The 24,753-nt window shown below is 43.2% G+C and overlaps 1 protein-coding gene across 1 annotated transcript in view; it reads left to right on the top strand.

Moving 5' to 3' along the window:
* Positions 1–24,753, top strand: part of HHAT (hedgehog acyltransferase) — a 131,637-nt gene that overhangs the window by 26,291 nt on the left and 80,593 nt on the right. Inside the window, exon 8 of the mRNA XM_034060709.1 lies at positions 4,217–4,252. Coding sequence (XP_033916600.1) covers positions 4,217–4,252 — 36 coding nt within the window. The remainder of the gene's footprint in view (positions 1–4,216; positions 4,253–24,753) is intronic.

Raw genomic sequence — 24,753 nt, 5'->3', positions numbered from 1 at the left:
TCTGCTGAGCTCAGGGCATGTGGCCAGGAAAGTGTGAACCAGCTCCTAGGAGAAGGTCCTGACTTGTTTTTGTCCCTGATTTATATGTTTATCTGCCAGCCTGCACTAGGCAGCTACAGTTGGAGAGCCATGTGCTACAGCACTCTTTAGCTAGCATGTGGTGGGCACAGTATTTCACAGTAAGGCCCAACTATAAGGATATTGGATAGATGGAAATCTCAGAGCAAGTCCAAAGTATCCATTACACAAGGGGGAAACGGATGACTGGCTACTCTGATACCCTAGTTGCATGAACAGGAGCTTGCTCCAGTTTTGCTCATTTGGCTTTTAGATGTGTATAAATGCCTTTTTGCATCCTGGGTACAAAAGGAGAGGGGTTGTACTCTGTTTTTCCTGGGAATCATCAGGATTAAGCTTTCAGTGCATGTGCAATTGCTACTGACTGGTTCATACCAGCATGTTTCAGCCCTTTCATATCTTTTCTATAAAAGAAGCCTCCCCCCAGCTTTGGGCTGAATGCAGACTTGGAAGCAGGTTGTTGCATTATGCATTTAGCTTTCAAAGCAGAAACTACACGTCTGAAGTAATTTTGAATACGTACCTTGAGGAGAGAGATGTATGCTTGCGGGCAAGGATTTCAGAGGTTGTGTTTTGGAGAAGGTCCTTGTTGGTTTAGTCTGTGTGTATTTTTGGATACCAATTTCTGGTTGATGTACTGGGAAAAGATAAATTTGATTAGGAAGGATTATGTGTGTAATCTTTTGCTGGAATGTGTCAAACTAAAACCTCCATGCTTACCAAAGGCATTAAAGCTGCGTGCAGAACTGATTCAAAACTGCCCTTCAGAGGAACAGAATTAAAGACTTTGGATAAAATAGCGATCGAATTGCCTGCAATGAGTAGCATGATTATGACATGGATGTTAAGTATATCTCCCCTTTATTGTTCCACTGACTAGTCAACATTATGCCCTGTTTGAAGACTACCATTACTACTTTGATAAATTGGATCTCCTTTCCCTTGTTATTTTAGATTGGAATTAGAACCTGTATTTCAGAAAGCTGTGCTCATTATAGGATTTCAAAAAGCATTTGTGAAACTTTAAGGTACTTTAGGGTGCCTTAAGCGAGGAACCCTGAACTGCGAGGAACCCTGAACTGCAAGGGCTATCAGCTGGATCCTGGCTTTTGCAGAGAGGCTCAGGGTTGAACAAGCTGTGTGAAGTTCATACCAAATATCAAGTAAATGTGGGTGTACTTTGTAGCAGTAGATAATCATGTGCATTTAGCAGGTGTAATTCTGAGGTATCTGGCGGGGGTCTTGTCATTGCCTGTTAGGGAGATTTCTGGGATGCTGAAGGGTTCACTGAAGTTTTTCATATAGAATTGTAGAATAATAGGATAGTTAGGGTTGAAGTCTGATTACTCATTCTTTTATTTTCTTCTAATGAAGTTGCTTCTTCTGCTGCCAAGTTGCAGTATGAACAGTGCTATACAGACCCTCTTTTCCCCTTGTTAACTTTTCCACCTGAGAATGGAGGGACTAGTTACATCTACCACATCTGTTTCCATTGCTGCTTCACTGTATTTTCACTTCCCTTGTAGCCTTACATGCAGTCTGTATTTAAATATGAATAAGCAGAATTGTTGCAAGTGGCAGTGGTGGCTTTTTGTCAAAGCCAGCCTCCCATAATCCTAGCTTTTCCCTACTTGTTGCCTTGTGCAGTGTCTCTATTCATTATCCTACATGCTTAAAAGTGTATGTACCCAGTATCAGTAGCCTAAAGTAATGCAGCTGTGTCTCCCATTTACAGTTTAAAATTGTTCAGCCTTGTTCTTGCTTTTGGAACTGATCAATTATACTGTCCTGAGCAGTCCTTAAGATCTAAGTGCACACTGATGCCACTATATGTTCTCCTAATTTTGTGGGTCATAGTGTAGTTACATCTTTAACTGACAGCTTACACTGTGGAGAATTTAGGATCAGTTGAAATGTATCGATACAAACTGGGGAATGATGGAGCCTATCTGTCTATGCTAAGTTATACCTAGTGAGGCTCTGATTTCTTTTCCTCCTTTATATTTAATAAATTGGTTCTGTGCATGATCATTTTTAATACTGATTAAATATTTTATGGAAATATTTTAATACCTAAAGCCTATATACAATAGACTCATAAATCTGCTTTTAATAGAAAATGCATTATGTTTTGGAAAGAGTGAAAAATGAGTGATGGCATGTATGTCCACAGCCAACTCTCACATTTTCCCTCTGTGTCTGAACCCACTCTGCCTCAGCTTTGTCTACCTCATCATGCAGCTGTTCTGTGAAACTGAAGTTTCTTCTTCTCCCCCCTCCCAGAACAAGCATCGTGAAGTTCTTGATCCTAGTGAGCAAAGCTGATCAGAGCTATAAATGCAGACTGTGGGCAGCTCTGATACAGAAGACTGTATGTACAGCACAGAATCATTGAATCCCAGATGGGTTTGGGTTGGAAGGAAGCTTAAAGCTCATCCATTTTCAGTCTCTTGCCATGGGCAGGGACACCTCCCACTGGAGCAGCTGCTCCAAGCCCCTGTGTCCATCCTGGCCTTGAGCACTTCCAGGGATGGGGCAGCCACAGCTTCTCTGGGCACCCTGTGCCAGCGCCTCAGCACCCTCACAGGGAACAGCTTCTGCCTTAGATCTAACCTGAACTTGCCCTGGTCAAGCTTGAATATTAGTGAAGGGGGGGAGCAAATTAAAGTGTGTGTCCAGGCAGGGGGAATGTAGAAAGATAACTGAATGCACTTCATGCACTATAATTACACAGTAATATAATAATAATGTAAAATAGGAAATGATTTTAGGAAAAGAATGTGAATATACAGGTGTAATTAATATTTTGTGCTGTTTCAAGGCAGCTTTTAAGCAAGCCAGTTGCTCCTCTCCTCTCCACCCTGGTGAACCAGAGGACTTTCTCTACTTGTTAACTCCTACCGTTTCTATAGTTCATTGCCTATCAGCTGTTAGCAGGATGCCATTAACTGTCTGCAGGCTTTTCTTGCTGCTTCAGGTAGAAGGCAGCACACTGCAAGCAATAGTGTTAAAATAAAACCTCGTTGTACTCAAATGACCAGTTAGGCTTTTTTTATTTGCATCAAGGTGCTCAAGAGCTTAGTATATGCCAAGATGTTTTCTGTGTGCAGAATGTAAGGCCATTTCAGAGCAGGTCCAGCACTGGGAATGAGCCATTTGCATTCACCAGCTATGCCGTTATGCGCACAGTTAATCTGGGATGATATTGATAGTCCCATAAAACCAGCACATACTTCAGCTCTTAGGTAAATGTCTCAAATCAGCACCTGCCTTCCTCTCATGTCACGAATTTGCTGGTACATTGTCCATGACCTTGATTCTCCTGAGCTGGCTGAGCAGTGGAGGGAGTAGGAAAGGGAAAGAAATGCTGATGCTATCTGCCCATGTATGTTGTTAGTGCTGAGGTTTTCAGGCATGCTTCTTGTGATTTAGTGTGATCTACCTTGTACTTGCTGTCAAGAACTCTCAAAGTGATTTTCCTTACCAGATCTGAGTGGAACACATTTGCAGGGCCCAAGTATATTCTGTGTATCTGAAAGAGAAATAATGGGGTTCCTTGATTATTCTGTATCTTGGAGAGAATTCACAGCAGTCCCTTCCATTTTAGTGCAGTTCAGAGCAGAAATAGGCAAAGAAAGGATTCCACAGTAATTTTGCAGAGAGGATCTACCTGCATGTGAGAGAAATCATAGAGTGTTTGGAAAGGACCTTAAGTTCACCCAGTTCCAACCCCTGCCATTGGCAGGGACACCTCACACTACAGCAGCTTGCTTCAAGCCCCTGTGTCCAACCTGGCCTTGAGCACTGCCAGGGATGGGGCAGCCACAGCTTCTCTGGGCACCCTGTGCCAGCGCCTCAGCACCCTCACAGGGAACAGCTTCTGCCTTAGATCTAACCTGAACTTGCCCTGTTTCACTCTGAACCCATCACCCCTTGTCCTATGGCTGCAGTCCCTGATGAAGAGTCCAACATTCTTGCCATTGCAGAAAGGAAATTGTATATTTCCCTTCTGTTTCTGTTTTATCAATTCTTATAATTTTATAGTTATCTTTAGCATTGTTGATTGGTTTGAAATGCTCTGTATGTACAGTAGTAACAATGTTTTAGTAATTAAAATATGGTGCCTCTTTTCTTACAGGAGCTTTGACGTTGGGCTCCATCGCTTTCTGGTCAGGTAAGCCATTGCTTTTTAAGATTTGGAATTCCATATCAAAAAGCATTTCTGTTGTTGTGATTACAGATGGCCATGTGAGCCTGATGCTATGTGGTATTTTCTAGAGCAAGATCCTCTTTTGTCTTCTGTTCATGCATTAGTTTGAGAAACTTTAACTCTTTGGCTTGGCTGTCTATCCAATGCCACTCTCTAAGGAACCTCTTCAGGTGTCTTCCAGGCGAACCTTGACTTAGAAACTTTTAGTGCCAGGGTTCCACTTGCTCCTGATGAAAACTGTTCAAGTGTTTTCCACTGTAAGCACCTTCTTACTTTCCAACAGGGACGTGAATTGTGTAGGAAAATGTCACTATGGAGCATAGCATTCTCCTCCATAGAAAACCTAATTGATTTGATACACTGTGTTCTGAAAATGAATAAGGAAGGTGGAATAATTGTTGCACGTTTTGTTTGCTGACATTTAGAGGGATGCAGTGATTAAAGCAGGACGTTTCAACAAGCAGAGGGAGGTTAATGCATTTGAATGCTACACTGAGGAGCTGGGTTTGCTGTTTGGAGTTCCTTTGTGTGAGCAAAGTCATGGCTGTTCACTAAGAATGGGTTTGTGTTCATTTTTAATAACATATCTATCACTGTCTACTGATCTTTACAAAGAAGTGTGAAAGGTGAAGTTTGTCTTCAGGCCTTTAGGGAATTCACTCTATGGTTGTTTCATCCCACGAAAATGTTGCAATATCCATCTGTAAAGAGCTTTCTTTGCCTTGGGAGAATGAGCTCAGTATATGAACCAGAGCATGCTGTTTGGGGCCCACTGTAAGCATCAGGTGATGGTAGGTTTTCCTTAATTTGCCCTCGCTACTGAACTCATTATTTCAGGCTATTTACAAAGACTCTGTAAGCCTTCACACTCGTTGAGTCCTTGTGGCTTTAGTGCAGAAGGTCTGGTACTGATTCACAGACTGCAGAGCTCTAGCAGGTTGGTCACTCCTTTGAAGCATTTTCTAATGTTTCAGAACCCTTCTGCCAGAAAACATGCTTTCACTTGCTTTCTACAAAGAATGGAATAAGATATTATTCTTTGTTGCTGCATTGTTTTACATTCTGTGGTGATGCAGTGTTGGAGTTGTATACTTGTGCAGTCCTTGGATCACAGACACCCATTGAGTCTGCATGAGTTGATTCTTGACAGGCCAGCTGTGGATTCTCTGTAGTGTGGTGTTCTAATCCTAGCTTTAAATGCTTCATTCTCAGTCTGTCACCCCTGTTAGCAACTTGGGGAGCCAACAGATACTTTCTCTGTAAGTGTGCTGCGAAGGAGGAAATACTGTTCCCTTCTGTTATAGCAGTATGAGTTTTGCTTGGGTTTCCTTAACTAAAAAAAGCATTGTTTTCCTTGTTTAGTAGATGTCTTTTGGACTGGGAACCAGGGGAGTTGGTGTTATCTCTGCTGCTGCTCTGCCATGTGACCTTTCAAGTTACTGCCTTTGGTTTTGCCAGTTGAGGCAGTCTCTGCTCCTGAGAACCTGCAGATCTCCTGTGTTCATATGGTGTCTGTCATAAATTGACTTTGTTACAGCTTGGTTTGCTATGTGTGAAATGCAAACAGTGTGTGGGGGGTAAGAAAACCCCAAACCCTAACAAAGCAGAGTTGCAGGCAGTGTTGAAGACATCCTGAAGGCAGCACCCTGCAGTGGAAGGGAAGCCCAGTCTGCTGCTTTCAGATGTACAGTGCAGGACCAACAAAACTAAAAGCACACTTAAAACTCTGCTAAAAGGACAGTCTGTGCCTAATTACTTATTGAAGTGCTGCTGGAAGGGACTAGGGCTGTACGTAGCCTGGCACACACAGTCAATGGCTTGCCCAAGTGGAGCATAACACAAACATGAAGGGAATGACAGCTCCACGGCTTCTGTGTTCTTAGCAAAAAGCAAGTATTAAATCATTGCTGTCTATCTATCTAGCTGTGGCTTGAACTATGCTTCTGATATGTTTTTTAAGAGAGGTATGAAAATCCCATCTTTTTAAATGTAGTATTGGAAGTTGTAGATATACTAAAGCTGCTAATTCTGCAGTGTAACTGGCTTGGGCTGAGCTGGGCTGTGGGACTAGACTCCTCATCACTTCCCTTGCATGCTGAAATTGTGCTGGCATCATGGAACTACTATTTGTGAAATTAAAGTGCAGTAGAGCATGGCAGGGTCTGGGCATTTTTTAGCTACACCATAGTGTTTGAAGCAGGGATTCTGGAGATCCATGGGGGAAGTATCAGTAGTTTTGTGGTGAAAACTGGAGTTTGATACTACCATTGAAAAGGTACTTGGAAAAAGATACTTGAAAAGATACTTGGAAGGTCATTTGCCCGTTTTTTTCCCCCAATGATAGAAAAGAAAGTATTTTGTACTACTTTTTAGGATCAGCAAATGTATTAATCAGTGTTGTTTAAATCACACGTGTGCTATACAGGCAGTGATATTTTTTCTTGGTTGTGACTGCAGGAAGAGCAGCCGTTTCTCCTAAATCTCAGTGATCTCAGAGTAGAGCAGTGGGTGGATTTTCAGACTTCAAAATGCCTGAAAATAGCCTTTGGGGTAGAAGTTTGAAGGGGAAAGAGCAGCAGAGAGACTGCCTGGTGCTGTTTGCTCACTGGAGCCATTTCATCCAGTGCTGAGAACAAGATCGCAGGCATATGAGAATGTTTACTGTCCTAACGGCAAAGAGTGCTTCCTTTAGGACAATGCTGATGAGGGTAGTGGAGAAGAGTGACAGTTCCTGGAGGCATGATCCTTTGAAAACTCTCCATGCTGTCAGCACTGCTGTGCCTTTGAAGAAGAGTGAATTGTGCTCTTCTCAGTATAGATCTGGCTTTGAAAAGAGCTGCAGGACCACGCACCCCCAGAGTCTCCCAGAAGTGTCCATCTGCTAACAGTGCTCGCAGCTCACCACATGCTTTGCCATTACTTTGACTTGTTTAGAGCCTCAGGTTATAGAAGTTTAGCTTATTACCTGGTGCAAAGGTTCTCTGAATACAAAACTGGAAATTCATCCCCTTCTCTAGTTTTCTCAGGTGAAAAGGCATAATTGAGCTCTGGGACCAAAATTTAGTGTATGTGGCCACCTCTATTTATTTTTACCTAGAAACACCTCCAGGTAAGGACAATATGGTCCCATGGCATAAGAGGGGTTATTGTTCTAAATAAGGTACAGCCATGGAAGAAGGAAAGGAAAATGCTGTTCATCAGCTGGCTGTTTTCATTCTCTGTGGAGCCCCTCACAATCCTGTGCTACCCAAGAGAATACCAGAATAACATTAGTGAACTGATAGCTGGGTTTTTTAAAGTCAGTGCTTTTCCTTGTTATTCTACTCTGTTCAGAAGGGAACTGAGATCAGTTGCTGGTGTGTCAGACCTTCTCTAAAAGTGCAGAGATTTGCTCCCAAAAGGGCATCACAACTTGTTACTGAGATGGTGAGGAGTCACAGTCTGAGTGTAACCCCCTATGAGAAATGTAGACTCACTGAAAAGCTCAACAGTATTTAAGCCCCCTGAGCTGAAGACATCTGTGCCTCTGCTTGAAACCCCAAGCAGTTATGGTTTTGTCTTTAAAAACAAAGCTGCTCAATCCCCCAAAATCTCACAACAAGAAGAAAAACCCCAAACCAACCAACCAGAAAAGCCCCCCTGAAACTCAGTTCTGAGATCTCTCTAGTGCACCCAGGTCTTTGAAAGTCAATACCTGATGCAGCAGTCCCTTTCACTCTGTAGTTCATCCCTCCTCCACTGCTAGGTGTAATCACCAGAGGTGGTTCTGGGCTCCACCAGTTAGGCACAGATTCCCTGCTGGGGTGCCACGTGGGATGTAGCATAGAGCATTGTCCTCTTTTGGTGGCTGAATACTAGTGCTAATCCTATACGGTTTCTTTGCTGCTGTGCTGAATGGGGTTGCCCATAAGATACTATTCGTGTTGTAATATACTGGAGTTGGGCTAGAGAGCACAGTATTAGAGATTCCACTTTTCTTGGAACAGGATTGATATTTGGATAATCAGTTTTGCCTTTGAGATCACTGGGTTTAAAGTCCCACAGGGATGCATCCTTCCTTCTCTGCTCTGTCAAGAAGTTTGTCTTTCTGGTTCACTCAATATCCTGGTCACCCAGTCATCCTTAAAATGGTTTGGGTTTGAAGTGATCTGTAAAAGCTCATCTAGTTAAACCTGGCCTTGAGCACTGCCAGGGATGGGCAGCCACAGCTTCTCTGGGCACCCTGTACCAGCGCCTCAGCACCCTCATTGTAAAAACTCTTCTTCCTTATCTAGTCTGAATCTCCCCTCTTTTAGTTTAAAACCATTACCTCAGGTAACCTTTCTCTTTAGCCATAAAATGGCCACAGTGGTGCCTGCCCACGCCTCCCTTCAGATACCTTATGAAAACCATGGTCTATTCTGAATGAGGTTAATCCTAACCACTTTTGCTAAGTCTTTGTGCTGCTTTGCCTGCAAGTCCCAGATGGCTGGTTGGAACAGATGTGTTTGACTTTCAGGTGCAGGCTAGGGGCACCCACTGAATAAGTAATACCCTTTAGTGTAACCTGCAGTATGTCTCTAACAATTTATGTCTCATTTTTCTGACTTGGATCAGTGGTGGCACAAAGGTGCTGTATTAATTAAGCAGCAGCGTATCTGGGTGAAGGCAAGCAGGTTATTTCTATCTGTGATCATCAATGTAATGTACAGGGTGAAAGACTGCTAGAAGTGTAAGTGACACACTGCATCACAAGTGAGGCACTAACAAGTGATAGGACAAGAGGAACCAGCCTCAAGCTGCACCAGGGCAGGTTTAGATGGAGCTGAGGAACAATTCCTGCCCCACAGGGTGCTCAGGCATTGGAACAGGCTGCCCAGGGCAGGGCTGCAGGCACCGGCCCTGCAAGTGTTCACACAGCATGGAGACGAGGCCTCAGTGCCATGGGGCAGTGGTGGCCTGGGCAGGACTGGGGAATGGTTGGACTGGATGAGCTTAAAGGGCTTTTCCAACCTGTTTGATTCTGTGATCCTTCCTGAGGAAGGGTTCGGTGATGCTAGTACTTAGGTTGCCACGTGCAGATGTGTGTGGGATAGGTGCAACTTCTGTACTTGAATTTGCCTCTGGTTCCTTTCTGCCTCCAATCCTATGCCTTCAAACCAAGGGAGGTGTAGCAGGACATGAGACTCTAGCAAGTATAGACCAGTCTTGGCTCCCTTGGCCTAGCGTTTTCTTCTGGCACAGTGCAGATAAAGCCAGTGGCAGTAACAGCAACAGTTTTCAGTCAAGGGTGTCCAGCTGTGAAACAAACTTCAAAAGCAGACTAAAACAGAAGCAGGCTGTTTCCAAGGTACATTATATAAACCTCCTTTTTGGACAAAGAAGTCCCACTGTAACAATACTTCCTTAGCCAAGAAGCTAAGAAGAATAAAAGGTGATTCTTACTGTCTTCTGTACCTTTAGTGATGTGGATGTGATGGGCTGGAGACAGCCCTTGGAGAGACTTCCTTGAAAGTTTGTGATGAAGTTAGCACGTGGAGAACTCAAATACATATTCTTTTGCTAATAAAAGCAGCTGTAGTTGTCACTAGATGTGATTCAGTGGCTTTGTGTCCAATTCTTTAGTAGTTTTAAGGTTAAAGTGTTTGTTCCTTTGAAGAGACAGTGGGTTTTAGCTTAGGAGTTATTTGAAGGGGTGTCTTGCTTAGGGTAGGGCTTGATCAGACAGTAATGAAGAATGATGCTGAACTGCCTCAGAGCAACTACAGCCTCTCAAGCACCTTCTCAGAATGAACCTTGTTTTTCTAACGGGAGCAAACAATCTGTTGTTACAGAACAACACACATAATGTTGTTGCATGAGCATCAAGTGTGCTGCAAAACCAAGGCTGGCTTTTGTATAAACAAACCTGAATCTTTATGTAAATGCTATGTAAATGTGACATTTAACTTCAACTGTTGGAGTGGGGAAGTTGGGCTTAACAATGTACAGAGCTCCTCGTGTCTATGTGTTGCAACAGTAAATGAAAGCGGTTTGTTATTTGTGTTGCAGGGTGTTTGAGTCACTATCTATGAACAAGAAGTAAGTTTGTGGAACATGAAGTGTTCTGAAACTCAGTTCAGGCTGCTCTGAAATAATTTTTACTGAGTAGTTTAATGGAGCTGGATCCAGGTAGTATTTCAGTATAATAGAAGCAATACATGCCCTGCAGTCTTGAACCACCTGAGCTTGTAAGGATCCTGAATTTATTCCTTGTGAAGTCCAGGGAATTATGTCACTGGAACATTTTTGTCCCTGGCTGACTTTAAGGGCCAGAATTTGGCTGGAGTTTAAGTGTGATTTCAGTCTGAGGGACTTGACACCTTTTGTAACTGAAGTAACCTGTATTTCACAGTCACACCACTGGGTATGTAAGATACGTCACTTACAGTAAAAAGGCTCTTTATGTAATACTTCCACTTTAGTGTTAACTACCCCACGTGTAAAGGTTTCACATGAGTATAAACTCACAGGTTTCTGCTTACCTTAGTTTTTTTCTCTTTAATTAATTCTCTTCCTCACTTTGAATGTTGTCTTATTTTCTTCCACGTGTTGTGATCCATGTTTGTACACTGGCGTGCTGAGAGCCATGATTACAACTTCCAAATGGCAGGATGTGGTTGGTATAAGCTTCAGTCTCAAAGTTAGTTCATGTTTTATGTTGTAGATGTGTTTCAGAAAGCCACATGCTGTTTCTGTGTGATAGGATATTGGAAATAAGGTGGAGAGCAGCCCTGGAGAAAAATGTGGGGGAAAAAATAGGATGGGAAGAGCATTCTTTTCTACTCTAGCTTCTGGCAAATGAGCTGTAGGCAGCACATCTTAGCCAGCACATGCCTCAGACTCAGCCATTGTCATCTGAATTGCTTGCTGCTCTGAGGTTACCTTTCATCCTCCCCTTCAAGTGAAACATGCTAGGAACCTGCCAGCCTGCTTTTCCAGTCTGCTCTGGTACCTTCTAGCTAAGCACATGCACAAGAGCTGCCTGGCAGCATCCACAGTGCTGCGGTTTGTCTTTGTCTTGCACTTGACTGATACCTAGCTAAGCTTGGAAACGGATGAAGTTTTGCGTGTTTCAGCTACGCTTTTCCCTATGACATCTTTCTCTGTGTTGCAAATGTGTCAGGGAGTGACATGGGAGTCCATAAAGCTACCATTATGTTCCTTGGAAGCCAGTAATGTACTGAGAAATGAGTGTCCCAGAAGATGCAATCTATTATGTGACTGCCCCTGCTTTTGTGCATTCTCTTCCTGACAGTACTGGTTCAGAAAGTAGGTGGTTCATCTGCTTTATGGATTCTAGCTGTTCTGAATAACCTGTCTGGGTTAACAGTGAAATACAGTGGAATACAGAATGACTCCCATTGTCCTTGTGGGCAGGGACGCTTGCATGCGTTTCTCTTCCTTGGATACTTGATTGTGTGATGTGTTCTGAATCCTCTCCTGAAGGATCCCAGTTCTTCAGCTCATCTTTGTGCTCAGGGTCAGCTTGCTTGACTTTCCCTGGGTTCAAAGCATTCTTGAGGTAGTTGCTATGCAATATGTCAAAACAATAACACTTTAACTTAAAACTGAAGTCACAAGTTAACGTTTCCTCAGATCATCATGTCTGGGTAGTACGTTATCAGATATGCTACTGAAATAGATAGCTTTACTGCTTATTTTATGGCTGTATGGTAGCACTCAGCGTTTCCAATCAGATCGATGCCCCAAAAACCTGTGTGGCCATTAGCACACAATCTGCCTTCAGTCCTTGTCCTTCCAAGCTCCAATATTGGCTCTAGGTTCTCTCAGTAGTCCAGGAGAATTCTTAGAGTTAAGGAAGTCTGTGAATTTAAACATGTACCTTAAAGCAAGGTACAAAGAGTGGGTGTGAGAAACAAATGTAGAAGAGGGGAGGAAAAGCTGAAGGCAGGAGGCTTGATAACTCCTGTCTGGTTACACACGGATCAGGGGATCTGGGGGCTCCAGAGTGGAGGTAAAAATACTTTGAGACACCTCAGTGGTGACATTAGACCTTGATATCTGTGTATCTGTCTGCAGCTGGATTGATGTCAGTATTAAAGCCCAAGTAGAGGACTTGGCTGTGGTTACTTACAGCAACTGATGACAATGTTTGCATGTCTGGAGCAGTGAAGCAGGATACCTGGGAGAGGGCAGAGTACACTTAAAAAGCACTGCCCGTGTGGGATGGGGGGCACTTTAGTGAATGTCAAGCTGAACAAGATACCGTATCGAGAGCCACATTGTCTCTGGAATGATGCCTAAGTGGTGTGTGGAGTTGCCGAGTGGAAATCACAGCCACTAGTGATCCCAAGGCTCTGGGATCTCTCTGTGGGTGCTGTTCTGGCTGACTGGTGGTACTGTGACCTGAATTGCAGTCCTGGCTTCACTGTGGTCTGTGGGAATTTGTTGACAACTGAATTTCACCGTAAAGATCTCTGATTTTTTTCTTTCCATGGATGAAGCAGGATAATGATCATCCTTTGTAAAATGCGTGGAGATCTATGGATTAAGAATGCTATATAAGAGCTCAACATTGATATTTACTATAAGCTCTTTACATAACATCAAGAACAGATGATAAAACAGGACAGGAAGTAACGATTGGATCTTTCTATCGCAGATGTAAATTTGGGTTAAAAAAAGGAAATAGTGTGATTTGTTGCAGGCTGTGTGTGCTCTTCATTGCATTTACTTGGGCGGATTATAAGCATAAATAGGGAACTGTAGTAAAAAGTGTTCTGTTAAGCAGCTGCAGTAAAATACATGTTGTTTATGAGGTGCAGTTTAAGGGGAAATGCTCCTTCCCTAGCTCCTAAAGAAATTAGGCCATGTGAATCAAAATCTCATGCAGGCTTCCATACTAAAAGCCACAAATAAATAACTGGGTAGAACTCATTTTTGAAGGAATGAGGGGTCAAACCCTTAAGCCTTCTATTTACCTTGCTGTCTCAAATAAGAGAGTGAAGGAACATGCTGCAGGCTTCCTAGTATAGCCTAAAAGTGTAATTGCAGTAACACTGGAGTGCTGCAGAATGAGCTAAGGTCATGGCAGCCACAGGATAATACTTTTGATCAGCTGTCATAGAGCTCTTGTTTGCTTTCTCCTGGAGAAGATGTAGCATTTTCTTGCAAGCACCATAGCTGGATACTTACAGGGTACCTCCTCTTTGCAGGCAGGCTCTGCTGCTGTGGTGTCTGTGAACAGCAAAAGGTAGTATGTTTGCCTGAGTTATGCACTTATCCCACACTGAAAAAGCAGTAAAGAAAGCAGAATTCCACCTTGAGTGATGTGGAGACAATGAGGATGTATAAGGAACAAGTATTGCTCTGCTCTTTTGTTTTGTGACTATTGATATTATATAATGAACATTATCTTTAGCTATAAGGATAATGGCATCCCATGTGCTAGTGCTTTTCAGGGACAGGTCTGGTAGATTTAGAGATTATTACAAAATGTATCTAGCATTTTGGTTCAATGAATTGCTTTTCAAATCTGGATTAGATTATTGCTCTGAAAATATTAAACAGTAGACAGACATTTACAGCTTGCTAGTGAGGTGGGGTAGTTTTACATACCGACCTTAACTGTTTGACCAGTGATAGGGAGCTAACATTGCAATATAAACTTCAGTTGTGGTTTTCGTTGAGTTCTACCAAACTCAAATACCTCTATACAAGTAATATAGATAAAAATACCATCAAATACCTTTTCCTGGCTGGCTAAAAGGGGGGAGCCAGAGCAGAACATTTGGTGCCCTCACTGTGTAGCAGCAACTCAGGAGCAAATCTAGTTGAAAAGCAACCTAAGTGAAGTTGATCCTGCCATAGAAGAGAGATGAGCTGACCTCTGCAGGACAGTTGTCTAAAAGGATAACACATGTGCTTACTGATAGGAATTCGAGCAAATACACAGCAGCCATGGCTTGCATAAATTTGCCTGTAGGATGATAGACAGACTGATGGTGTTCAAGCTGCAGTAGCAGTTTCCAGGACACTTCTTGGCTAGGACACAGCAGGAAAAACATTGCTGCTTAGAAAAATGTGTCTGTCTCAGTCTCTATATGCTATTTAAATAGACTGTACTGTACTGCTTGAGTCACCAGCCCTGGTGATATTTAGACTATGTGGTGCTTAGGGACATGTTTTAGTGCTGGACTTAGCAGTGCGGGGTTAACAGTTGGACACAATGAGCTTAAGGGTCTTTTGAAACCCAAATGATTCAATGATTCTATGTACCACTGAATTCAGTACTGCAGGAGTGCTTTCACCATTGCAGTCAGTTTCATTGCCATGTGATGACTGTACATACAAGGACCTAAGGTGAAGCGCTGCCTTTAGCTAAAGGAAGTTGATAGCCAAATACTTTCAAACTTTCCTGCACTGGGGACTCTGGGGCTTTTGACTGTGAGTCTGGAGCCTTCCCAGTACGAGTGGTGGCAGAGTTTCTTGTCATTCCTCCCCCAGACAATAGGAAGCCTATTTCTATAGGAGGTCAAAATAAAAGTGGCCTGATTTAGCTGACATTTTTTTGCTGGAAAGTGCTGTTATGCAGCATTAACCTTTCATTTAGGGCGATGACTCAAGAGGAACTTCTTTTGCATTGGAAGTGATTAAAGCTGCAGCTGTTGAAGTGGATGGAGCTTGAGAGCAGCCTGTGATGGTCAGTTAGTCAGTTGGTCAGCTCACAGCCAAGCAAGAGCTTTTCCTTCCGAGGCACCTGCAGTTTTTGTATTGGTCTCCAGGCAAGGGATCATCTTCTGCTGAAAATAAAGTATAGGTTAAATATTAGTAAATAACCATGAGTTATGTTCAGGAAGGGCTTGTTCTATGTGATGTCCATGAAGGCACCAGGAGCTAGGAGATGTCAGTGTGTCTTTTAGAGCTTCATTGGCCAGTCAGCTGATGAAACAGAAGTGGCATCTGGTAGGAGCTTTCTGGAATGTAGATCTTAATAAATATTTCATTTCTTCTTGTTTATACTGTCTTGTAGTTGTTAAACTATATAAACAGTGAACTGGAGATGGTTAACCAAGTAACCATGGAAACCTGCTTCATCTTCTTTCTCTCCCTCTCTGTGGAAGTGTTTTTCAATGGTATTTATGGTCTCTTTTCCTCACTGTGATTTGAACTGAAGCAACAAAATAACCCATAAAAACGTATTTTAAATTGTTGGTTATCTAGTTGCAACCAATAAGCCAGTGTTTGTATGATTATAAAGAGTTTGTATTTATGCTGTTTATTTGGGGTAGCATTGCAAGAATAAAGTGGAACCAAACAATTGTCATTTGCTAGCAGCAACTCATGATTGGATAAAACACATTTCTGCAGTGCTGAAGAGTGGCATCTTCAAATTGCAGTACCTTTTTCCCTTGTGAAATGCTGGGTGAGCAAAACAGATAAGCAATCATTTGAGGGGTTTGTTGTTATTTCAAGCATAGGAGAGATAACTTGGCTACAATCAAAGCATCATTAGACAAAACTATTGTACATTTTGAGGGGGAGGGATTCTTAGATGGGAGATATCACCTCCACTTTGAAGTAATGAAGGTTGCCTGAAGTCTTGTTTAGTTCCTTAGATTTTGGGAGACCTTCCTTTGGGGAACCTGGTGCCCCAGCACTCTGCTAGCAATCAGCAGTGAGCACCTAGCAAGGATGTGTGAACAGCTGTGTCAGACCTTGGTGGGAAGCTGTCTTCAGCCATCTGTGGTGCATAAACTTTGAGAGTCAGGAGCGGCATCTTCATATGTGATGGTCTGTAGCATATGCTGGCTCTGTGGGTTTAGACTGGAATTTCCCCCGTGTAGATGAAATGCCCTCTGTGGGGAGGGCTACCTGCAGCACTTTGTTCTTTTTGAGCAATCCCAGTAGGAGCTGCTGGCTCTTGGCACTTGTAGTCACTGAGCAGTTTGTAAACTTTCTGGATCATATAGCCTACTGTCAAAATAGAGGCAGGTTCTGCAGCGTTGAGCATCCCTGAATGTAGAGAACTGAAAGAATATGGGACAGAAAATAACATTTTATGGTTAGAAGTCATTAGGCTTTAGCACTAGAAGAAAGAAGACTGGTACTAGGTGTAATTTCCCTTCTTACTAATTCCTTACAAAATAACAATTGCAAATATAAAATATATGTGTTAAATATTGGAGACAATGTTAAGAAAGTTTAAGTATGTAAAACTTTGACAGTGCTTCAGATTCATGTTTTAATTCTGGACTGTTATTTCAGGCTGAGGCTCTGGATGGCGGCATGACAGTAATAAGCTTCAGCTGAGCAGAAGGGCTGGGTGGTCTTCAAGTTTTGTCAAATGAACAATTGATTTCAGTAATATAAAACCAAATCTTTTTTCTTGGATTAAGTTTCAGTGATTAGATAAAATGAGACGTCAATTACCTGAATGCTTTTATTGTCCCTTGACTTCTCTGGCCTGGAGAATAGTGGTCTTCCAGTGGTCTTGAAGCATTACTCTGATACAGTACTGGTTGTGCTGCATTCAGTCTGGTTTGGGGAATTTCTGTTGCCAGGATTTCCATCACTTTTTGTCTCTGCTTTTAGAATCGTAAAATCCCAGCCTGGTTTGGGTTGGAAGAAGCCTTAAAGCTCACCCAGTTCCAACCCCTGCCACAGACAGGGACCCCTTCCACTGGAGCAGCTGCTCCAAGCCCCTGTGTCCAACCTGGCCTTGAACACTGCCAGGGATGGGGCAGCCACAGCTTCTCTGGGCACCCTGTGCCAGTGCCTCAGCACCCTCACAGGGAACAGCTTCTGCCTTAGATCTAACCTGAACTTGTCCTGTTTCAGTCTGAGCCCATCACCCCTTGTCCTATGGCTGCAGTCCCTGATGAAGAGTCCCTCTCCAGCATCCTTGTAGCCCCCTTCAGACACTGGAAGCTGCTCTGAGGTCTCCACGCAGCTTCTCTTCTCCAGGCTGAACAGCACCAATGTTCTCAGCCTGTCTTCATGTGGGAGTTGCTGCAGCCCCTGAGCATCCTCGTGGCCTCCTCTGTACTTGCTCCAACAGCTCCATGTCCTTATGCTGAGGACACCAGCACTGCACACAGTGCTGCAAGTGGGGTCTCATCAGAGCAGAGCAGAGGGGCAGGATCACCTCCTTCGACCTGCTACTCACACTCTTTTTGATGCAGTCCAGCACATGGGTGGTTTCTGGGCTCAAGCACACACTGAAGCCAGATTATGTTCAGTTTGTCATGGACCCACCCCCTAACTGTTATGTGTAACAGTTGTAGGTCATTCAAATATCCTTCTTTGCAAGTTTTTCCCTGTCTTCTCCAATTCCTGATTCCAGAACTGAATATTTGTTAATGCTTTGAAATCTCTGATCAGAGCTTTGCCTGACTGAAGAGCTGTTGAGGAGCAGAAGTTATGAGTAATTGTGCTATTTCTTATTCATTTGCCTTGTTTTTGTTTTGTGGTACTGCAGGGCATTGTCTTACACAGGTTTCCAGATGCCTATATGAGTTGTTATAACAGGTAGGAATTAAGCCTGACTTCAAGTAAAAAATTGTATAGAAGCAATCAGTACTTCCCTTCTGTATGAAAAATAGCCTTAATAGGAACAAAATGTTGACTACACCATGCAGAAATTGCTCCTGTAGGCTGATCTTTGTTCTCCTGTAGATGTAATATCAAGAGTATCTGGGGGGGTTATTTTGATTCTCAAAAAAGAACATTGTCAACTTAGCACAGCTCTAATAACCAAGCGAGAAGCTGTGATTGAATGGTCTGTGCCTGAATTTCTGGGCACAGTTTGTGAAGAAGAGTTATGGCATGTGCCAAAGACCCGGCGCATGTGGTGCAGTGATACATGGATTGCTCCAAGTAGACATGATCTTACTTGCTTAATGTTACCCAGTTAAAAGCTATTTTGTGCTAGGAGGCAAGTATCTGTATTACAGAACATTAACCTTTCTGGTTTGCTTTTTGGACAGTGCTTAGGGCAGGGTGTGCATATCAGAGGCATAGTGCCCAAAAGCGAGTTTGCAGACGTGAGTGTCTGCTACCACACGTGCCCTTAGTTCCTCTCTAGATTACTTTTGTGCCTCACATTACTGTTTTAAATGGGTTTTTCCTCCTCTTCTCTTGAACTGAGGAAAGATGAAAACTGGATGCACCTCAAGCAGGGAGCGGTGACACAAGCTTTGATGAAGGGCTGTCAGGGAAAGCATGGAATTCTTTTCTCATACTTCTTTCCCCTTAAGTGTGGCTTATAACAAACGGCTCAGGAAGCAATATCCAGGCAGGAGTGTCTTGCTTCAGCTCATGGTGTCTCTGAAGAGTTCACAAGTAAATTACAGACATAATAAGTGCTTTCATTAAGGTGTTCTAGCTGTGGAAGCAAACGTGGAGTTCCATGCTCTGCTGTACAAGTCAGTTTTAGGATCAGGCTGAGAAACCATTTAATCATAGAATGATTTGGGTTGGAAAGGACCTTAAGATGATCCCCCTGCCATGGGCAGGGACACCTCACGCTAGGCCATGTCACCCAAGGCTCTGCCCAACCTGGCCCTGAACACTGTCAGGGATGGTACATTATTTCTCTTGCATCCACAAGTGCCTTGTAAAACATGATACAAAGGCAGTTGGTGGTTGCTTTAATTCCTCTTCACTTTACAGAAACTATAGCCACAAAATGTACAAACAGGCTGAGAATTGCCATTGTTTGCTTTTGGTGGTGTCTTTTACCCATGGCAGAGGGTAAATCATAACACTGGGCATTGGGGAAGCAATGCCTCTGTATGTAGGGGAAGAGTGATATGGTGGAGAGTAGGAAGCTGGTGCGTGGATTGAGTTCTGACAGTGTGGCAGGCTGGGCTTCTTTGCAGCAGATGGCATTAAAATGTCAGAGCATTAAAATATGCATGTCAGGAATAGGATTGGGCATGTAAGAGGTAATTATTCCACAGAAAAGTGGTATTTCTATGAAAGAGATGCTGAGAGGATTTAGGATGGTTGCGGCTGTAATTAGCTATGTGAGGCTTATCACCCTGTCTTTCAGGCCTGGCAGGAGACTGCCACAATTGCTTTAGTTAATAGACTCTCAATTATTTAAATAAAGGCAGAAATGCATAAATCTTCCAAGCCTGCCTTTCTGATCTGGGAAAAGAAGACCTTTGCTTGGAAAAGGTCTACAGGAAGTCTCTTTCCAGGTTACTCAAGACCTGCTCTGAGGTAGGTTTCTGTTGACCATTTTAGGCATGAGTATTCTCAGTTGCTGTCCTGCATCTCTGCACCATGTGCTGTTAGAGCAGGACCATCTACTTGCTGGTCCTTAAAGCTCACTTCCATTTTGCTGTCAGTATGGCGCTAATGCCTGCATTCTGCAGTCCTGGGAAATCATACAGGCTGGCCAAAAAGCACTGTATTAATAGAGAAATGCAATGGATTTATCCTGCAAACTCAGCAGGTAAGTACTGTGTGCTGAGTCCTGTCTGGCTGTGTTACTGGATGCACTGGTTACATATTGCCCAAACTGATGGGCCTACTGACTCTTGTAGGAATAGGTGTCTGTGTAGTACTCCGTAATGTGTTGCCTATAGATGCAATACACCAAAGGCTGTGACTTTGCATCTGACTGAACCAGGTTTTTGGCTGTGAATCCTCATCTCAAATAAGTGCCATGGGACAGTTTTGTGTCAGGAACATTTGGCTCTGGTGACCAGTTTTCAGCAGTCTGGCTGTTAAATTCTGTTCATCCATCCTCTCCTGGTGCTTAATTCATCCTTATGTGTTGTGATGGGTCTCTAGGCCTTCTTGTGTGCCTCCTCCCTAAGCCCTTGTTTTGATCCAGAATCCCTGTCTGATGAGCCCAGTGCACTGACCTGTGTTACTATCTTCTGCACTAAAAAATGTGAAAAGCCAATGGATCCTCCTTGTCCCTACATTGCCTGCTATTGTGGATGCTCCAAAAGAATTGTGTAGGATTCATAAGTTGATTTAGGAATTTTTCTACAGCCAGGTCTTGTATTATTTGGTTATTGTTAGTATTAGGATCTCAATCCATTAATCACTTGTACTATTAGTCTTTGAAAATCTCTCATTGTATCCTAACGAAGGCAGCTTCTAAGCAGGTAACTGCAATAGCCTGCGTTACTTTTAACTCAGTGTTCATACCAGTCACTTTAGCTGCAAAGCGTATAACTGAGAGTGAAGCTTTCACTGTTTTTCAGTCGCCTTTTGACTGTCTTGACCTAGCTGAGACGTTCTCCAGTGACCAGTTTTTCTTTGGTTTCCTTCCTCATGTTTGCCCAGCAAGTAGCACAGAAGGGGCAGTTCAATCACTGCAATGTGGAAGCCATGGGAGAAAAGGTGAAGCAATTGTTGGCATGATTGCTGTCTGCTCCCTGGGTAATTACCCTGTATTCAAGCTCAGATTGCTCTGCTTGGCTCTTGAGAGTTTTATGCGATGTAACAAAGACTGAGATGAAAGAGGTGAAGGATGTTTTAAATGTGACCGTGTTGTTAAGCATAGACTCATAGAATCAACCAGGTTGAACAAGACCTTTAAGCTCATCCAGTCCAACTGCTCCCCAGCCCTGCCAAGGCCACCACTGCCCCATGGCACTGAGGCCTCGTGTGTGAACACTTGCAGAGACGGTGCCTGCAGCCCTGCCTTGGGCAGCCTGTTCCAATGCCTGAGCACCCTGTGGGGCAGGAATTGTTCCTCAGCTCCATCTAAGCCTGCCCTGGTGCAGCTTGAGGCCGGTTCCTCTTGTCCCATCCCTTGTTCCTTGGGAGCAGAGCCCAGCCCCTCCTGGCTCCATCCTCCTGTCAGGCACTTGTAGGGAGCCATCAGGTCCCCCCTGAGCCTTCTCTTCTCCATCTGAACCCCCCAGCTCCCTCAGCCGTTCTCCATCACACTTGGGCTCCAGACCCTGCACCAGCCCCATTGCCCTTCTCTGGCCCCACTCCAGCTCCTCAATGTCCCTCCTGTAGTGAGGGGCCCAAAGCTGAGCACAGGATTCGAGGTGCAGCCTCACCAGTGCCCAGTGCAGGGGCACATTCACTGCCCAGGCATGGATGTAAATTAAGTATATGGAGGGTTTTCTTTTATAATTATACTTCCCTTTCTTAGACTTTTCCAAGCCCCCTGTGTATTTATACTATTAAATAGTAGAGATGCCTATTAAGTACCTTACCCTGGATTTAAGAACTGTGGGTTCAATATCCTACTTTTGCTGTGTTTACAGAATTAGTTGACATTCTCAGTATTGAAATAGGTGTTTTCCCTTAGACACTTGGTATTACATAAAACTTTGTACCAATCATCATTTTCTGGCACATCATGAAAATTTGTTAACATCTTACTTGCAGTGTGTACATCTAATGAATGGAATTGCAGAAGATGGGATGCAGTAGCCTTTGCTTGTGGACAACAAATAGGATTACACCATGTTCACACGATAGGGAATTCTACACAGCCAGACATTGTTATCTTCTGTCTCTTTGCTGTCAGTCCCAAATCTTGCCTGAGACAAAACAGGTTTTGAGGCTTTTAGCTTGAGAAAGGAAAACTGCCAAGGAAAATCAGTGAAAATTGCAGAAAATTGTAGTTTTGTATCATAGCACTGAGGTGAGTTTTCTGTTGCAGTGAGTTACTTTAAGTTGCTTCTGTAGCTTGTGTTCCTCTGGTAGCTGCTCTATCTCTGCCTCTTAAATCAGCTTTAATTCTTTAGCAGAACCTGTTCCAGTGCATGTAACAGTTTGGAATTTTGAGGGTAATAGGTAAATTCATTGGCTGTCTCTTTAGAACACCTGATCCTGTAGTCTCTGTCTTTCTCTTCTTCTCAATCTCAGTCAACTGGGTTCTTTTCTAGCCTTTATAGTTTCTGCCCCTCAGCTTTTGGGTTTGCCCCTTAGCTAGTCTGCTTAGTGCTGTGATGCCCTTATCTAGCCACTGTCTCAAAATAGTTCTTGATGATGGCAGTGTTCAAGGCAGGTTACATGGGGCTTGGATCAACCTGCCTTAGTGGAAGGTGTCCCTGCCCATGGCAGGGGTTGAAACTGGGTGAGCTTTAAGGTCCTTTCCAACCCAAACTGTTGTGTGATTAAAACAACAACAGTAGTAAAGATGGCCACAATTCCTGCTCCTTCCAGTGTCTGCTCCCTGACAGTCAGTCCTGCCCTGCGTTCTTCCCAGTCTGTTTTCTGACTTCCCAAAATTCCATCTTATTATCTCCCATGTAGGGAGCTGGAGTGGGTGTAGCCCTAAAGGACAGCAGATGTGGCATTGGGGCTGTTCTGGAAGCATTTGTTAAGTCCCTGTGTTTTCCATGATATCCTATGGGAAGCGTTCCTATATCCTGGTGAACAGTTCAAAGTTTCTCTACAAATCCCTGTGTTGAGCAATGTATATGCATCCAATGCATATGAAACACTGAAGATGTAAGCTAGGCTCCATATGGTTCTTTGCTGTTAATGTAGTGGCTGGTTTGAGTGGGATCGTAGGGGCATGCTCTGCTCATTCTGTCAGCAGAAGGTGTTTCATGTTTTCCTACCTCCAGGGTAAGTGGTTTAGATCCAGTTACAAATGAGGAATGATTGGTTTTACCCCTGGAAGGGTGACTTTGAGGATGGTTCTTACTATCCCTGCAGCAGATAGATTTAGGTTGTTTACAGCCTCCTTGTCATCTTTGGCTTTTTCTCTGGTGAAATAGTATGTTTATAGGCTGTCATTATGCCATGTTTCATATCTATAGATGGCATCCCTATTTTCATACATAGTTACAGAAGTATAATGGGTAATATAATAAGCAATTTCCTCCTTTGGTGCAGCCAATTACTAGCTCATACAACTCAAGAGTCAGGGGAGGACAGGCTAGGATTTGGAACTGGATTCTAGGGCAACACTGCTCGATTTTGTGTAGGGATTTTTCACTGATTGCTTTTTATACCATGCAGATAGTCCTTAGCTAAGCTATCTTCAGCAGCACAATGTCTTGTGCCATTGAAATGATATTGTTACACTATGGAGTGCTCTGCATCATAACTTTGGCTCCTGAGAAACTTCTGTTCCTGGCTTGAGTACCATGATGTGATGTACATGCTATGGCCCAGTTGGCACTGAATACTCTAGTGTGGTTTTTACTACTATGGACTTCTACTGATATATGAGAGCTTATCTGTATTCACTATACTTCTGCCCTACTAAGCACTAATCAAGTCAAGGTTTTGCACCCATTATAAAGCTCTAGAAGACAGACCAGGGTTAGTAAGCCTAATCCTCAAAGGTAAAGAATCCTTTGAGGTGCAGGTTAAAGATGATCTTTTCAGGAGATTATTCTCTCTGGCAATATAGCCATGGTTTTGTAGTGAGCACCTTCCCAAACTGAGGGCCATGGTATCACCTTTTAGCCCGTAGGCAGAGCAGGATTCTCAGACCTTGCTTCATTCATATCCAAATGCACTTTGAAAACGTGTGTATAGCCTCCCTCCATGCTATACTGCTGTGCTGTATTACACACATGCCCTCTGTGGCCAGTGAATGGACTATAGTGGTTTGGTTGAGTTTGGTGGTGGTGTGTTTTTGTTGTTAATACAGTACCAGGATGAATTCAGATGCTGCAGTGATGGGGATAGGATAAGTGTTCTTATAGAACTAGCAAGAATGTGGTTTGACAAGCACAGACTGTTTCAAATAAAACCCAGAACACGTACCAGTGCCTGAAAACAACTTTGGAACAAGCAGAAATCATTTGAGTGTTGTTTTTAATAGCTGTACTATCCTGGATCCCATAGGACATGCAGAGGATAAACAATATGCTAAGATGATGTTCAGTTTAACTTTCTTGTGTGAGTGATGTAAATGGAAACAATAAAATCTGCAATGTTAATCATTAGTTATGACAAATATTCTTTCATTTACCTTTTAATCTGAATGAAATCTGATTTCATATGGGTTTCCATGACTCTGTTTCATGCAGACAGTATAAGGGAAGCTTTACTAAACTTTCCCATGCTGCATGTATAGAAAGCTTTACTGAAGAGTTCAGTAAAGAGAGAATGTGACCGAGCTGAGTCCTACCAGCTCAGGTTGCATATTTTCCTATGCATTTGAAGAGTGGTTGCGACATGGCAATTTATGTACCTTGAAAGCAGTTCTCCCTTCCCAAGTGTGCAGAAGGAAAGGTACTGCACAGATTTTAACTGGTGTCTCACCTTGCTTCCAGTCAGCTCATTCTCACTGGGCCAGAACACGTTATTCCTCAGTATGCAATTTTTCAGCATAATCAACTTTCAGCTTGCAAGCAGTTTAAAATCTGCTCTTTCTAGCGTACAAGCAGTTCCTAAGACCTATGCATGGCAAGGTCACTTGCCTTGGAATAATTATGATATCATTTGAAAATATAATTACCATCTGGGCAGTAAAACCATTTCCATCATTATGGGTCAAATGGCAGATTTTGAAGATACACTTAATTTCTGTG

Source organism: Melopsittacus undulatus, chromosome 3 (genome assembly GCF_012275295.1).
Source record: "Melopsittacus undulatus isolate bMelUnd1 chromosome 3, bMelUnd1.mat.Z, whole genome shotgun sequence".
Classification (NCBI taxonomy): domain Eukaryota; kingdom Metazoa; phylum Chordata; class Aves; order Psittaciformes; family Psittaculidae; genus Melopsittacus; species Melopsittacus undulatus.
Note: the sequence above shows the minus strand (reverse complement) of the source record. Positions and strands in the feature narration are given on the sequence as shown.